The sequence below is a fragment of the Equus quagga genome, chromosome 13 (genome assembly GCF_021613505.1).
Source record: "Equus quagga isolate Etosha38 chromosome 13, UCLA_HA_Equagga_1.0, whole genome shotgun sequence".
NCBI classification, from domain to species: Eukaryota; Metazoa; Chordata; class Mammalia; order Perissodactyla; family Equidae; genus Equus; species Equus quagga.
The window spans coordinates 92978639-92993540 of record NC_060279.1 but is presented as its reverse complement, the minus strand read 5'-3'; the positions used below and the strand labels follow the sequence as shown (position 1 = coordinate 92993540).

Below are 14902 nucleotides of genomic sequence, written 5' to 3'. Positions count from 1 at the left end.
AGAATTCATACATCTCAACAGCAAAAAAGCTAACAACCCAATTTAAAAAATGGGCAAAAGGTCTGAACAGACGTTTCTCCAAAGAAGATATACAGATGGCCAACAGGCACATGAAAAGATGCTCAACATGATTAACTATCAGGGAAACGCAAATCAAAACTACAATGAGATATCACCTCCCTCACATCAGAATGGCTATAAATAACAAGACAGGAAACAACAAATGTTGGAGAGGATGTGGAGGGAAGGGAACCCTCATACACTGCTGGTGGGAGTGTAAACTGGTGCAGCCACTGCGAAAAACAGTATGGCGTTTCCTCAGAAAATTAAGGATAGATCTACCCTATGATCCAGCTATCCCACTGCTGGGTATTTATCCAAAGAACTTGAAAACACAAAGGCATAAAGATACCTGCACCCCTATGTTCATCGCAGCATTATCCACCATAGCCAGGACTTGGAAGCAACCTGGGTGCCCATCAAGGGATGAATGGATAAAGAAGATGTGGTGTCTATACACAACGGAATACTACTCAGCCATAAGAAATGATGAAATCCAGCCATTTGTGACAACATGGATGGACCTTGAGGGGATTATGCTGAGTGAAATAAGTCAGAGGGAGAGTGTCTAATACCGTATGATCTCACTCATAAGTAGAAGATGGAAACAATGACGCACAAACACATAGCAACAGAGATTGGATTGGTGGTTCCCAGAGGGGAAGGGGGGAGGGGGAAAGGGGTGATTAGCACACGTGTGTGGTGATGGGCTGTAATTGGATTTTGGGTGGTGAACATGATGTAATCCACACAGCAACTGAAATATATATGATCTACACCCGAAATTTATATATGTTATAAACCAATGTTATCTCAATAAAAAATTTTTTTGATAAAATAAATTAATTTAAAAAAATTTTTAAAGAAATTCCCATTAATGGGGGAAAAAAAAAAGAAAGAAAAGAAAAAAGAGGGTAGAGTTTGGGAGGCCAGTCTTGAGTTGGGTTCAGCCGCGTTGGCAGGAGAAGGCGACTGGAGACCCCGGTTGGGGGTAAGGGAGTGGGGACAGCGAACGTGAGTGCCCCCTGCAGCGTGGTCGCCCCAGAAATGTCATCTTTTATCCCTGGTTGGGGTTGGGGTTCTCGGGTCCGACCTTTTGACCAGACTCGCAGGCGCCAGCAGGGGGCAGCAGAGGACCGCGCAGACCCACCGGCAGGCGCCCGGGCTGCGCACTGCACCTGCCTCATGCACCTGCCTCTGCACCTGCCCCTGTCGTTACCCTTCGGGGCACCCAGAGTGTCCGTGGGTGCCTCTCCCCCCGCCCCGGCCTCACTAGGGCAGGCTCAGGAACCTGCCACCTAGGTCTCTTGAGCTCCCCCTTGCCTGGTCTCTACAGCCCAGCCCTGGGTCCCAGCTGGGCTTTTTCTCCCCCTTCCTCCCCAGCCTCCCACCTGCTCTCCAGCCCCCTCCCATCCTCCCACCAAAAGACAGCCCAAGGGAGCCTCCGAAGCCCAGACTCATGCTGCCTCTCCCTGCTCAAAACCATCTATGGCTCCCTAGCGCCCTTGAAGTCCAGGCTCCTCACCATAGTCTTCAATACCCTGAGAGGTCTGGCTCCTGAGGGTCTCTCAGCAGTCCCCCCTCCCCCGCCCCTGCGCCCGTGGTCTATGGTCCACTGGCCTGAACTTCTGCCAGGCCCTTGCACCTTCTGTTCTCTCTGCCTGGAGCATGCCTCACTGTACCTCCCTCACCCGCATCCACCCTCCGGGTCTCAGCTCACACACCTCTTCCTCCAGGAAGCCCTCCCTGACCTCAAGCTGGGTCATGTCCCCCTCTGGCTTCATACACCTCAGCCCTGCCCACTCTGGGTCATCACTGTCTGGAGACGGGTTTCTCTCCCCGCTGGACCCTGAGCCCCAGGAGGGCAGGACCCGGGCTGTCTTGGTCACCGACAGGTCCCACCACCACCCAGCATGGGGCAGGCACAGGGCAGGGGCTCAGGGAATGTATGCGGATTCTCATAATACGTATCCTCCCCTTCCTGTACTAACAGTCTCCATTCATCCATTGACAGACATTTGTTGAGCAACTACTGTATACCAAGCTCCATTGAATGAACTCAACTGGGCACCGGAGACAGGAAGATAAACCAGAAGTTTGCATTTATTCACTTCTTTCATCCTCACAACAGTGTCGTGAGGGGAGTTCTGTGGTTACATCCGGTTTACAGATGAGGAACCCGAGACTAAGACTGGTCGGGTCACACGGGGCCTAAATGGGCCACTGGGAACGGAACCGAAGTCTTTCCAACAGCCAGACTTTCTCCTCTGCTCGTTCCAGTCTGAAAGGAAGAAGGAGATGTAATCCACGCTGACAAGGATGGTGGGGTCTGTGCAGTCAAACAGAGGGGTCTGCCTTACTATCAAGCTCCGCCTTACTATCACCCGAGTGTTGCTGACGGTGGAATCTCGGGCACCAGGTCCAGTGTTCAGCCCAATTTGGAAGAGACTAATATCCTTGGGAGGAGGCCCCCCGGGCTCCGTTGCTCTATTGTCCTAAACTCTGCTCAGCAGGGGTCACTGCCTGCCACCACCACCTGCTCCCTACAGTCCAGCCCAGCACCGCCCCCCCACCCCGGGTTCTCAGCGCCAACGAGGAAGTGGCTGCCCGTGGAAGGAAGTGTGCTGGGCCTCGACCAAGAGTGATTATGATTCATGGGGAAAACCCTTCCCTCCGCACTGCAGCTCCTTGACGCGCCAAAGGTCTTCACTCTCCCGAAAAGCGGCAGGTCGCAGGGTAGACAGGCAGGAGAGGTGGAGGTGCTCCCTCCCCACCCCTCCATGCCATTGACGGGGTGCAGGCATTTGCCCGAGCCTGCAGGAGGGGACGAGTCTGCAGCGCGCTGTCACGGGAGATTCAGCTGGAGGAAAGCAGTCCACCATCACAGCAAAAATTTCATGGCACCGCTTGGCAAAAGCTGTGCTGTGGGAGGCGTCCCACGTATAAAGTAGAGGAAGATGGGCACGGATGTTAGCTCAGGGCCAGTCTTCCTCAGCAAAAAGAGGAGGATTGGCAGCAGTTAGCTCAGGGCTAATCTTCCTCAAAAAAAAAAAAAAAAGAATACGGAAAGAGATGTATAGGTTATATGCAAATCCTAGGCCATTTTCTATAAGGGACTTGATAGAAGGGGGTCCTGGAGCCAATGCCCCGGATCCCGAGGGACCACTGTATGCCCCAGTGGAGCTGAGAAAGAGCTTATGACCTTTCTGGGATGATGGGGAATTTGAACACTGGGTGTTTGAAGATACTGAGGAATTTTTGGTTGTTCATTTTACTCTCATTAATTGTGAAATAATGACATTGTATTTTTTTTTTTAATGAGTCCTCATCTTTGAGAAAGACAGGCTGAAGCATCTATGAACACAATGATATGGTGGCTGGAATTTGCTTTCAAATGATATGGGAGAGGGCTTGGGGGCCCCGAGCTTGGCGGTGGGGACGGGAGAGGATGCTGCTGTTCCCTCTGCTTTTGACCGGTGTGTGAAATTTGGCAGTTTCCCCGAAGGCAAAGCAGGTTCTGAATTGTTTTGAACCATAGTTCTAAATCCAAGTCTAACCCCTTTGCATATTCCTGATAGATAAAAAGGGGCCCAGAGAAGGAAGGGCACTTAGCCAGCTCCCCCCTCCCAGACCCTTCTGGACCTCCTGGGGTCCCCAAAGAAGCCTGGTACTCTCTCTGTGCCCCTCCATCTCCCTAGCTCCCTTCAATTCCTGCCCGTGGACCACTTTCCAGAAAAAGCCCAGCCCCTCACACTCACCAACCCAGCCCTTGCAGCTCCTATCTAGACCCTTCCTTTCTCTCCCTCACTGGCTCCCCCAAGCTCGGCCTTACTATCACCCGAATGTCTATAATGGGTCATCTTGTCTCCAAAGCCCTGCCCTCCGGGTCCTCTGAGCCCTCTGCGACCACCTCCTCCCCCATCTCCTCCCTCACTTGGTTCCAGCCACACCAGCCTCCTTGCTGTCCTCGCACTCATCAAAGACCTTCCTGCCTCAGGGCCTTTGCACTTGCTGTGCCTTCTGCGGAAAAACACTCCTCCCTCAGATGTTCACACACCCCCTGGGTCGCCTCCTTTGGGTCTCAGCCCAAAGACCCTCCTCGACCTCCCCAGCTGATGCCCCTGTCCCTCCCTCTCCTCTCGCTCTGTTTTGGGTTTTGGTAGCACTTATCTCTCCTGCTATATCAGTTTTTTGATTACAGCTCAACTCCCTCCAACAGGATTTAGCCCCACCAGGGAAGGGATGTTGCCTGTATCCCCAACGCAGCCTGGCAGATAATCAGTATTCAACAAATATTTGTTAAATGACTCAATGGCTTGGAAAAACCCAGATGAATGAGTGGGGTGGAGTATCCAGGCAAAGGGAACAGCCTGTGCGAAGGTCTGAGGCTCCCTCCTCCGATCGGCCGTCCCCTCCTGCACGGTAGCCCAGGTCCTCTTCCCAGGGTGAGGCATTAAAGGGACACGGGGTCCTTTCTCCCCAGGAACAGCCTTCCCAGGGCCTAGCCCAGGGCTGGCCACACTGCCACAGGAAGCCACACCCTGCTGATCCCATGAGTAAATACTGCAGCACCCTTGGCCTCGCCCAGCGAGATAAAGGTCAGGGTGGTGGTGGGGGGGGGGGGGGGCGGTCACAAACCTGCTTCAGCCCAGGAAGCAATTCCCACTGGCCAGCCCCTCAGCTTTGAGGTCTCAGCCCACGGGGCCCAGGCCAAGGTTCCCATCTAACAAATGCCCATTAGGTCAGTAGCGGGCAGGGTCTTAGCAATGAGATAGAAAGAGCTGCTCCCTAGTGGCAAACCACGTGGCTGGTGAAATAACAGGGCTGGGGGTGGGAGACAGAGCAGACAAAACAAGATCAGAGACCCCTGCTCTCGGCTAGCTGTGCGGAGAAGATAAGACTCACCCCCTCCTACCTCCCCAGGCAATGGCCCCGTGCCTCAGTTTCCCCGTCTGCAAAATGGGTCCTCGGGGAGGGAGGTGGTGCTGGATGAGAAAACAGGTAAAGCCGACAATGTCAAAATGCATCGCAGCGTCATTAGTAAAATACATCCCCCATCCAAGGTCTTCTCTCCTCCCTGGTCCAGCCACCGCCCCCTCCTGCGGGCCCAGCGCCAGCCCATAGAAATGTGATGGGAGCCGTGTCTACAGTTCCAAATGTTCTAGAATCACATGGAGAAAAGTAAAAAGAAGCAGGTGCAAGGAATGTGTCTAACCCCACACATGCTGTCTCAACGTGGAATTGATAGAAAAGATGAATGACCTGTTTTGCATTCTTTTTGGGGGGCTGCAGTCAGTCTTCAATATTTGGTGTGTTTTTCCCTCACAGCTCATCTCAGTTCGGACACGCCAGTGGCTCGCGGCGACCGTGCTGGGCAGCACAGTAAGCCATCGCAGCCGCCTCCTCACGGCCGCCCAGCATCTACCCTCCCTTCCCACGTCTGTTCCCCACCCGCGGCCAGGAGATCCTGTTAACACTGTCAGATCCCACCCAGCCTCAGCTCGAGCGAGGCCCACCCCTGGCTCCCCTCTCAGAGGAAAAGCCACAGCCCTCCGAGGCCCAGGAGGCCCTGCCAGACCCGCCCCTCTCCCCTCTCTGCCCTCGCTGACTCTGTTCCGGCCACGCTGGCCCCTTTGCTCCTTCTCTAATTCACCAAAACACGGCTGCCTCGGTGCCTCTGCACTCTCTGTTCCCTCTCCTGGAATACTCTTCCCCCGGAGTCAGCACAGCTCCCTTCCTGAGTCTCTACTCCACTGTCGCCGCCCCGGGGCCTCCGTTCCTCCCCTGCTTTATCTTCCCCCAGCATTGTCCACCTGCTGTCATACTGTGCGTGTCTGTGTTCATGCGCCTATTGACCGTCTCCCCAAATGAAAGGCCGGCTCCCTGGGGCAGGGGGTTTTGTCCCATTCACAGTGGTCACCCAGCGCCGAGCACAGCGCTCAGCGCACAGTAGGTGCTTGAGGAACTGCAGGTGTCGATGGGACCCAGGATCGGGGAGCACCAGAGGAGGGTCGGGGGGGATGGGGGCGGACGGGGAAGCGCAAGGACAACAGAGAAGGGACAGTGTGACACTGTGGGGGTGGAGCCCCCTCGGGGTCCGGACAAGAGCCGGGATCTGCCCCCACCCCCACCCCTACACCCCTTGGAGCCCCAGCCCAGCCCGCTCCTCAGCCGGACAGCAAATCACAGGCCCTCCCTGGAGACTCCTCTTTCTGTGTCATCCACACCCGGTGTCCAGTTCCACAAACACCCTCTGGGCCCCGGTGCTGGGGACACGGTGGTGACCACAGATGCCCTGGTGCTGCCCTCCCAGGACTCATGGTCACGGGGAGACAGACCCACTCCCTGCCAGTGAGGACCCAGGGTGGCCAGGGCTGGGACTGTGGACCCCAGGGTGCGTCGAACCCAGCCTGAGAGTCCAGGAGGGCTTCCTGAAGGAGGAGGAGTTGTTGGACCGGTGATGAAACAGAGCAGAGGGGAGCAGGGGATACGCTGGGCGGAGTGAGCGTAAGGGAGACAGAATGACTGGAGCCGAGGGTTCCCAGGAGGAAAGGGAGTCGTTGAGGCCGGGCCAGCCGGCAGGGCCTCGTGGGCCAACTGTGGGGAGCTGGGCTGTCTCCTGAGGGCACTTGGGAGCCATGGCAGGTTCTGGATGCCATGAGTGGCGGAGGGACGAGACCAGGGCCAGAGACCAGGAGGAGTTGTGAGAGCATCTAGACATGGGGCAGGGGGGCACCTGGACCACGGTGGGGGCCCCAGGGAGGGAGAGAAAGGCGCACGCGGAAGAGACAGCTAAGAGGCAGACGCCACCGGGTGCTGTGTGCTGGGAGCCGGGGAGGCGTCAGTCCGGGACGAGGCCTGGGTCTCTCAGTCTCAGTGACGGGTGGATGGTGGTGCCATCCCTGATAAGAGGACCAGGAGGAGGAGCGGGGCTGGGGGAAGATGCCCAGGTCAGTTTGGGACGAGGTGATTGAGCAGGGCCATCCGGGGCGGCATCCTGCTGACACTGGGCGAGGTCCCAGGGCTCCCAGGGGAGGGCTGGGCTGGGACGGAGGAGGGTGAGGTGAGGTCGAAAGCGGGGTGGGGGGAGCAGCAAGCCCCAGGCCACCCGAGCCCCTCCTCACCACCCCCGCTCAGAGCCCCGCCCTGCCAGGGCAGCTCAGGACACAGTGCTGAGGAGCAAACGAGGACAGGTGAGCCACAGCTATGGCTTCCTGCCCAGAAGCAGGCTGCCAGGGCCTCACAGGGACCAGGACCCAGAAACCAGTAAGAAGGCGAGAATCACACGTCTGTCAGGACCATTGTTCACCCAGAGCCCCCCTGGCCTCCCCTGAGGCCCTCCCCCACCCCCAATTTAAAATTCCCAAACTCCCTTCCTGGCTTTATTTTTTCCCTCCAACAGTATTTATCTCCCTCTGAATGTCAGCTGTCAGCCCCTCAAGAGCACGGATTTTATTTACCAGCCCCGAGAATAGCACCTGGCAGGTAGTAGATGCTCATTCCCTACTTGTTGAATAGATGAATGAGTGACTTACGGAGCCTTCACTCCGTGCCAGGCATTGTTGTAAGAATGTCACACAAGTTACTCATTTAAGCCTTACAACAGCTCCACGAGGTGGGTACCCCCATCGTTTCCATTTCACAAACGAGGAAATGGTGGCCCAGCGGGCTCCGACCCTTGCCCAGGGTCACGGAGGTAGGGAACAGTGGAGCGCAGTCCGGTGCTTTCACTTTTAACAAGAGTAACACCCACCAGGCCGGGCATTTGGGGCCCAGCTCTGCCCGGCGCTGGCTGGGTTCCTAACACGTGGCATCCCCCTGCCTCACGACCCTGGGTAGGTTTACACCATCTGGGTTCTCCAGAGCAGTGAATGGAGACTCAGCAAGGAGCCGTCCCCGGCCCCACTGCGGGGCAGTGCAGAGCCAAGGTCCACGCTGGACTCCCTCTGGCCGCGAACTGTCCGCACGCGCCCATTTGGCAGACGGGAGAAACGAGGCCTCGAGAGGGCACGACAGAGATCGTGGCTTTCTCGGCCGGTGCACGGGGCCAATAAGGAGCGGAGCCCGATGAAGGCGTGCAGCCCCTGCCTCCTTCCCTTCCCTGTGGCTCTGGAAACAGGGCTGGGGATCCCCTCCCGCTGCAGGAACTCGGGCAAGTCAGAGCTCCTGCTGGTGCCTCAGTTTCCCCATCTGCGAACGGGGGTTCTGACAGTGCCCACCTCACAGGACGTCCGTGGAGATGACACCCGAAGGTCACCCCCCTCGTTGAGGCTGGGAAAGGGCGATGGTTGCTTATGGGTTTTATTCCTCCGTGACCCCAAGCTGACCAGGGGGCCCAGGCCCTCGAACCTCCCCCTGCCCTCCTCCCTCCTCCCTGGCGACCTGGTTCTCCTCCTGGTACCAAACCTGGGCCCTCGGCACAAAGAAGGTTAGGCAGCGCCCCAGGAGGCCTGACCGGGTCGTGGCCCCTGGCCCGTGCCTGCCACACCCGCTCTGGGCCCCAGATCCTCGGTGACCCGATCCCTCCAAATTCAGGTGATCTCCCCCGGCTCCAGATCACTGAACCCTCTCAGGTGCCACGCCAGACAGAGCCGGGTCCCGACCAGGGAGCGCCTCGGAGCGTCGGGACGCCAACGTCGCTGTCCCTGAGACCCGGGCTTGGGGCGAAAGATGGCACTGACCCGGTGCGACTGGCTCCTCCTCAGCGGTGAGCGAGAATGGTGCCCCCCCTGGGAACCTCAGCCCCCCATGGCCACAGGGAAGGGGGACCCCCAGCCCAGGGAGGGAAGGTGTGAGCCAGAGGTCCAGCAGGCTGTGTAGAGAGGGCAGCTGTGTCTCACGCTGACATCGTTTGCTCCTGCAAGAGGTACCAGCATGTGTCGGGCCGGGGACAGCCTTCCAGAAAGTTCTGTGGGGTAGACCGCAGAGATTTCTAAGACCAGGGTGTGGGCTGGGGTGAGGGAGCCACTGCTGCTCCTTCATTCTGACCAGCAGCTCTCCCCCTCCCTGAGGATGTGGCCTAGGGCCACGTCTTGACCTCCCCCTTCTCAGCCTCAGTTTCCTCATCTATGAAATGGGCCAAACCCCCAGGGCTGTCGGAAAGCCAGTAATAAGCAGCTCTTCCTGTGCCCCGGGAGCCGGCCTTAGTGCTCTCTGTGTGTCACCCACCACTCCCGACCCCCACTTCATAGATGAGAAACCTGAGGCCCAGAGAGGTGAAGTCTCTGGCCTGGGTCACACAGCCAGAAAGTGGCAGGGCTGAGGGCTAGCCCCAGAGCCCTCACTCCCGGCGGTGCTCTGTCAGCCTGGAAAGTACCGGAAACTGTGCCAGGCATGTAAGTGCTTCTTACGTGAGCGCGGCCACGGCCACCCATTCTAGGCAACCACACTCGAGTCAACCCCGGCAGCCCCGACCAGCTCATCAGGTTTGGGGCTCATCTGTGGGGTTGCAAAGAAAAGGGGTAGGGTATCTTAGTCATGATGCTCCTCACTGCTGTGGTCGAGCTGCGGGGGCCGAGGAGGAGCACTGGACTGGGAGCCGGGCTCAGGGGCTGGACGGGCCAGCCTGCTCTGTGAGCGTCGATTGGTGACTATAACACACAGAAAACCCTCCAGGTCCCACGAAATCCCGAGGTCCCACGGGACCTTACGTGCAAGGCCTTATGTAGATCCTTGGCACTGCCCACTGATTTGACCCTCGGAACACCCCCCTGTCCTCCCCAGACTGAGACCCTGCACCTGGCTAACATGTATTGAGCACTTACTGTATACCAGGAACACGTATGCCAGGGGCCCACGTCTTCCCCTCCACCAGTGGGGGCAGCGGTCAGGCCCTACTCATCCCACCCACTCTGGCTCCTTGTCCTCAGCCACGTTCCTGAGCGCAGGGGCCGAGATCTCCATCACCCCCCAGCCCGCCAAGCCCGCCGAGGGCGACAACGTCACCCTGGCTGTCCAGGGGCTCGCGGGGGAGCTGCTTGCTTACAACTGGTATGCGGGGCCCACGCTCAGCCTGACTTACCTGGTGGTCAGCTACATCGTCAGCACGGGTGACGAGACCCCCGGCCCGGCCCACTCGGGACGGGAGGCTGTGCGCCCCGACGGCAGCCTGGACATCTGGGGCGTCGTGCCCGGGCACTCGGGCACCTACATCCTGCAGACTCTCAACAGGCAGTTCCAGACGGAGGTGGGCTACGGACACCTGCAGGTCTATGGTGAGAGAACCCCCTGAACCCCCCTCGACCCCAATTGGGCTGTTCCACCTCCCTTCCCATCCCTCTTAAAAAAAAAAAACAACTAAAATATTTTGAAACCATCCTCCAAAAGACCTAAAATAACATTAAAGGGGTCACCTCCTTCAGGGTGGCTTCCAGGATTAGACCTGCCTCCTATTCCACTCGTTAGCCCCTCCGGCTGAGGGTACAAGGGCACTGCCATGATCCAGCCGTGCCCCTGGCCTGGGGAGAGGGAAGCCCCGGGAGCAGGTGGTGCCCGGCCCCCTCCCCTCTGCCTCTTGCCCCACAGAGATCCTGGCCCAGCCTGTGGTCATGGCCAACGACACGGCGCTGGTGGAGCGACGGGACACTCTGCGCCTGACGTGCAGCAGCCCCAGCCCCGCCGAGGTCCGCTGGTTCTTCAACGGCGATGCACTGCCCATCGCCGTGCGCCTCGGCCTGTCCCCCGACGGCCGGGTGCTGACCCGGCACGGCATCCGTAGGGAAGAGGCTGGAGCCTACCAGTGTGAGGTCTGGAACCCGGTCAGTGTCAGCCGCAGCGAGCCCATCAACCTGACGGTGTACTGTGAGTCCTCCTGGTCCCACCAGATACCCAGCGCCCAAACCTCATAGATGGGGAAACTGAGGCCGGGAGAGGTCACCCAAGGGCACCCAGGGAATCATAGGTGAGCTGGGGTTAGGAACCAGGGATCCCTCTTTAAATGCACGGGGCCCATCTCCTAAGGACTAAAGACCACCTTCGAAATGGAATAATCCTTCGGTTTGAAGCAAAACCTACAGGGAAGGGACAGGGGACTGGCTGGAAGCGAGAGGCAGACTGGGAGGGGAGACACAATAAAAGCCATTAACCAAAGCGTGGAGTCATTCCCAGGGGCAGCAGACACGCAGTGTGGAAGCCGGGGAAATAAAGCAGAGGTACGCGAGGGCTGGCGACGTAGAAAAACTTAGAGCCTAGAATCCTCCCGCCAGAGAATTCTGGCTTTAGGAAGCACCGAATTCTAGACTGAGAATCCTAGGAGCTCTAGAAGCAGAGATTCTTAGAATCCTAGAATGTAATTCTAAAATCTTAGAGCTGCTCAACTCTAGAATCTTAGAACGGCTTGTTAGAAACCAATCGTTTAGACTTCTTTTTTCTTTTTCTTTAACGGGGCCATAGATTTCAAAAATAGCTTGAAGTCTTGTCTGGCCCAACACCCTCTTTTTGCAGAAGAGAAAAACAGATCCCGTGAGAAGGGAAAGTGACTCTCAAGATCTTAGATCGAGTTAGAGATCCATGTGGGATTCGAAAAGGCCAGAGCTGTCTCTCCCTCTGCTGGGTCCAGATGTTCTCAGGGCCCCCAGCCTGATGGAGAGAAAGCCCGGGGTTCCCCCCCCACCTCGCCTCTCCTCTCCCTCGACCACCCCGCTTCTCTCCCTCCTGCCCCACAGTTGGCCCAGAACGCGTGGCCATCCTCCAGGATTCCACCACCCGCACGGGCTGCACCATCAAAGTGGACTTCAACACGTCCCTCACCCTGTGGTGCGTGTCCCGCTCCTGCCCGGAGCCCGAGTACATGTGGGCCTTCAACGGGCGGGCCCTAAAGAACGGGCAAGACCACCTAAACATCAGCAGCATGACGGCGGCCCAGGAGGGCACGTACACGTGTATTGCTAAGAACCCCAAGACCCTGCTTTCTGGGTCCGCCTCAGTGGTGGTCAAGCTCTCTGGTGAGTTGCCCCGACCCTGGCCACCAGCCCCTCCCCTTGGAGGCCCAGTCGGACCGTGATGGTTTGGCTGCTCCATCACCAGTTAGGTCACCCTCTGCCCAACAGATAAGGGGAAGGTCAAAGATTCTCGATCCATTGGTCGGCCAAGGGCCAATGGCGTATCAGGTGGACCCCTCTTCATCCAGGTGGCAAAGGGAGACAGTCCATACCATGTCACCTGGAAAACAAACAACAAATCAGACTCTCTTCCTTGAGGGGTGGCAGAGTGAGAAACGGGTCCCGTGTCCCACGTCGTGTGGCAGCAGAGTGGGAGAGCGTTGAGATGGTCCTCCACGTGGGTGCCCCTGTTCTAAATTCGGTCACCAGCTGCCTAGGGGCTTGACCCATTCCTTGCCACGCAGACAGCTGAGCTTCTGTGCTGCCCACTAGATTACCCGGTTATCTGGCCCGGACGACGGCGTGTCCCTGCGCACACACGCGCATGCACACATATGCAGGAAACCACAGCCAATTTTTGGCAAGTGGAAAAACACAGCCAGAAAAGCATTGTCTTGCCTCTGTCCTTGAACGACCCAGGGGCGGGAGCAGTGCAGACACAGCTGGTGTTTTCAGAGCCGTCAGGATCCTCAGGGGACATTCTCTGGTCCCCTGGGGATGGTGGCTTTGAACATGAGGGCCTCATTAACTCTGCCTTGGTTTCTTCCCAAGTGGTCACCGTCCCCTGGGGACAGAGGCATCAGTCCTTCCCTCCCCTCCTCCACCCTCCCTCCTACTAACAGGCTGGGTCTCATCCTAAAAGGGTGGACACTCTTTCACCCAAAGCAGAAATGGCATGCCCAGAGGTAAGTGTACCTCCTGCCCCACCCCACCGGGGGCCGTGGCAGCTGGTCTTGGCAGGAGACGCGGGAGTGGACCAGATGACCCACTGCCTGTGCAGGCCGACATGGGGGGTGTCCGAGGTCTGCAGGTATGTGCAGAGAGTGCGGACAGCGCCCCCCAGGGCCTCCTGAACTGTCAGCAACCCTGGGGCAGGTGTCAGGGGAGAGACAGAGGAAAAGGAGACCCCCCCCCCAGGGGAGACTCTGATCCGATGGTGTAGATACGTCTCTGCCCTTGGAGAGAGGGTCCTGGAACAGGGAAGCCTGGCCCCCTTACTCAAGGAGCTGCCAGTCAGAGAGAAGAGGCAACACCTCCTACTCCATGGACTTCCAAGCAGTGATGGAGGAGACATGACACCCACCCTTAGAGAGCTTCCAGTCAGATGGAGGAGCCTCCGGCTATACTTGGGGAGATTTCTGTTCTGATGGAGGAGACATGGTCTTCAGGAGATATGGCCCCCCCATTTTTTTTTTGAGAATTCCTAGCCTGATGGGGGAGACACAGTTACCACCTTTGGAGTACTCCCAATCTGATGGGGGAGTACCAGCCCCCTACTTTCTAGGAATTTCCAGTCTGATGGGTTAAACACGCCCCCATCCAACTTCTGGGGTCCCCAGCCTGATTGGAAAGACCCAGCCCAATTATCCAGGATTTCCAATCTGATAGGGGAAACAAGGCCCCCCCCCCATATTTAGAATTTCCAATCCCATGGGGGAGACAAGGCCCCCATATTGTAGAATTTCCAATCTGATGGGGGAGACATTGCCCCTACATTTTGGAAATTTCCAATCTGATGGAGGAGACATGACTTGACTCTCTAGGGTCTTCCAGTTTCATGAGAGAGATAGCCCCCAACGGCTGGAAATTCCTAGTCTAGTGGGGGAGAGATGGCCCCCAGCCCCTGGGATCTCCCCGTCTAACGGGGAGACACACAGCTCTCTGGCAAGTATTGTCAGGACACAAAACCCACGTCCACGGCCACTCAAGTCACCTCCTTCCTCTGTCTCCTCCCCAGCAGCCTGCACAGGGGAGCACCAGCCGGTTGGTGGGAGGCATAGACAAGCTGGCTGGGGGTGGCAGGGGGACGCTATGCCCCAGGCAGGTCCAGCTGACCCAGCTCCCTCACGCTCTCCCCAGCGGCAGCTGTGGCCATGACCATCGTGCCCGTGCCCGCCAGGCCAATGGAGGGCCAGGACGTGACACTGACCGTCCTGGGCTACCCCAAGGATCTGCTGGTCTATGCCTGGTACCGCGGGCCCGCCTCCGAGCCCAACCGGCTGCTGAGCCAGCTGCCATCGGGGACCTGGATTGCAGGCCCGGCACACACAGGCCGGGAGGCGGGCTTCCCCAACTGCTCGCTGCTGGTGCAGAAGCTGAATGTCACCGACGCCGGCCGCTACACTCTCAAGACGGTCACCCTGCAGGGAAAGACCGAGACGCTGGAAGTGGAGCTGCAGGTGGCCCGTGAGTATGCAGGGGCCAGGGGGGGTGCGCCTTGGTTCAGACAGGGGCTCCCCAAGGGGCTCTGCCTCCTCCCAGGAGACACAGATCAAGGATGGATATGCCTTCCCATCAGCCTTGCCTCCTCCATCTGACTAGGGGGTCCCAAGATGGGACCATATGGGGTCCACCAGACTGAACATTTTCGACAAGGACACATAGTGTGAGGGTAGGGCATCCTTTTCCATGAAGATGGGTGGACCCTGAGACGCAGGAGATTTCCCCCTGCTACCATATTGGGGGAATGGGCTAACGAGGGGAGCTGACCTCCCCCATCAGACTAGAGGTACAGAGTGAGGGTGGATCACTCCCCTCTCTTCACACTGTCATCCCAGACAATGGGGGTGCATCCCAGTAAGAGTGAGGACAGAATTTCTACCATCAGAGGCTGGGATTTCTCTCTCAAATTGAAATAGAGACAATCTCCTCCAATAGGATGAAGGTTTCTAGGTGGTGGGAATTGTGTCTCCTCTGTCAGACTGGGGGCTCCCAGAGTCAGGGACCATGTCTCCTCCATCAGA

General features: G+C 57.8%; 1 protein-coding gene across 1 annotated transcript in view; it reads left to right on the top strand.

Moving 5' to 3' along the window:
* Positions 1-8730: 8730 nt before the first annotated feature.
* The window catches only part of CEACAM16 (CEA cell adhesion molecule 16, tectorial membrane component), a 6541-nt gene continuing 369 nt past the window's right edge, over positions 8731-14902 (top strand). The window contains exons 1-5 of the mRNA XM_046682163.1: positions 8731-8767; positions 9930-10274; positions 10585-10860; positions 11724-12002; positions 14019-14345. Coding sequence (XP_046538119.1) covers positions 8731-8767; positions 9930-10274; positions 10585-10860; positions 11724-12002; positions 14019-14345 — 1264 coding nt within the window. The remainder of the gene's footprint in view (positions 8768-9929; positions 10275-10584; positions 10861-11723; positions 12003-14018; positions 14346-14902) is intronic.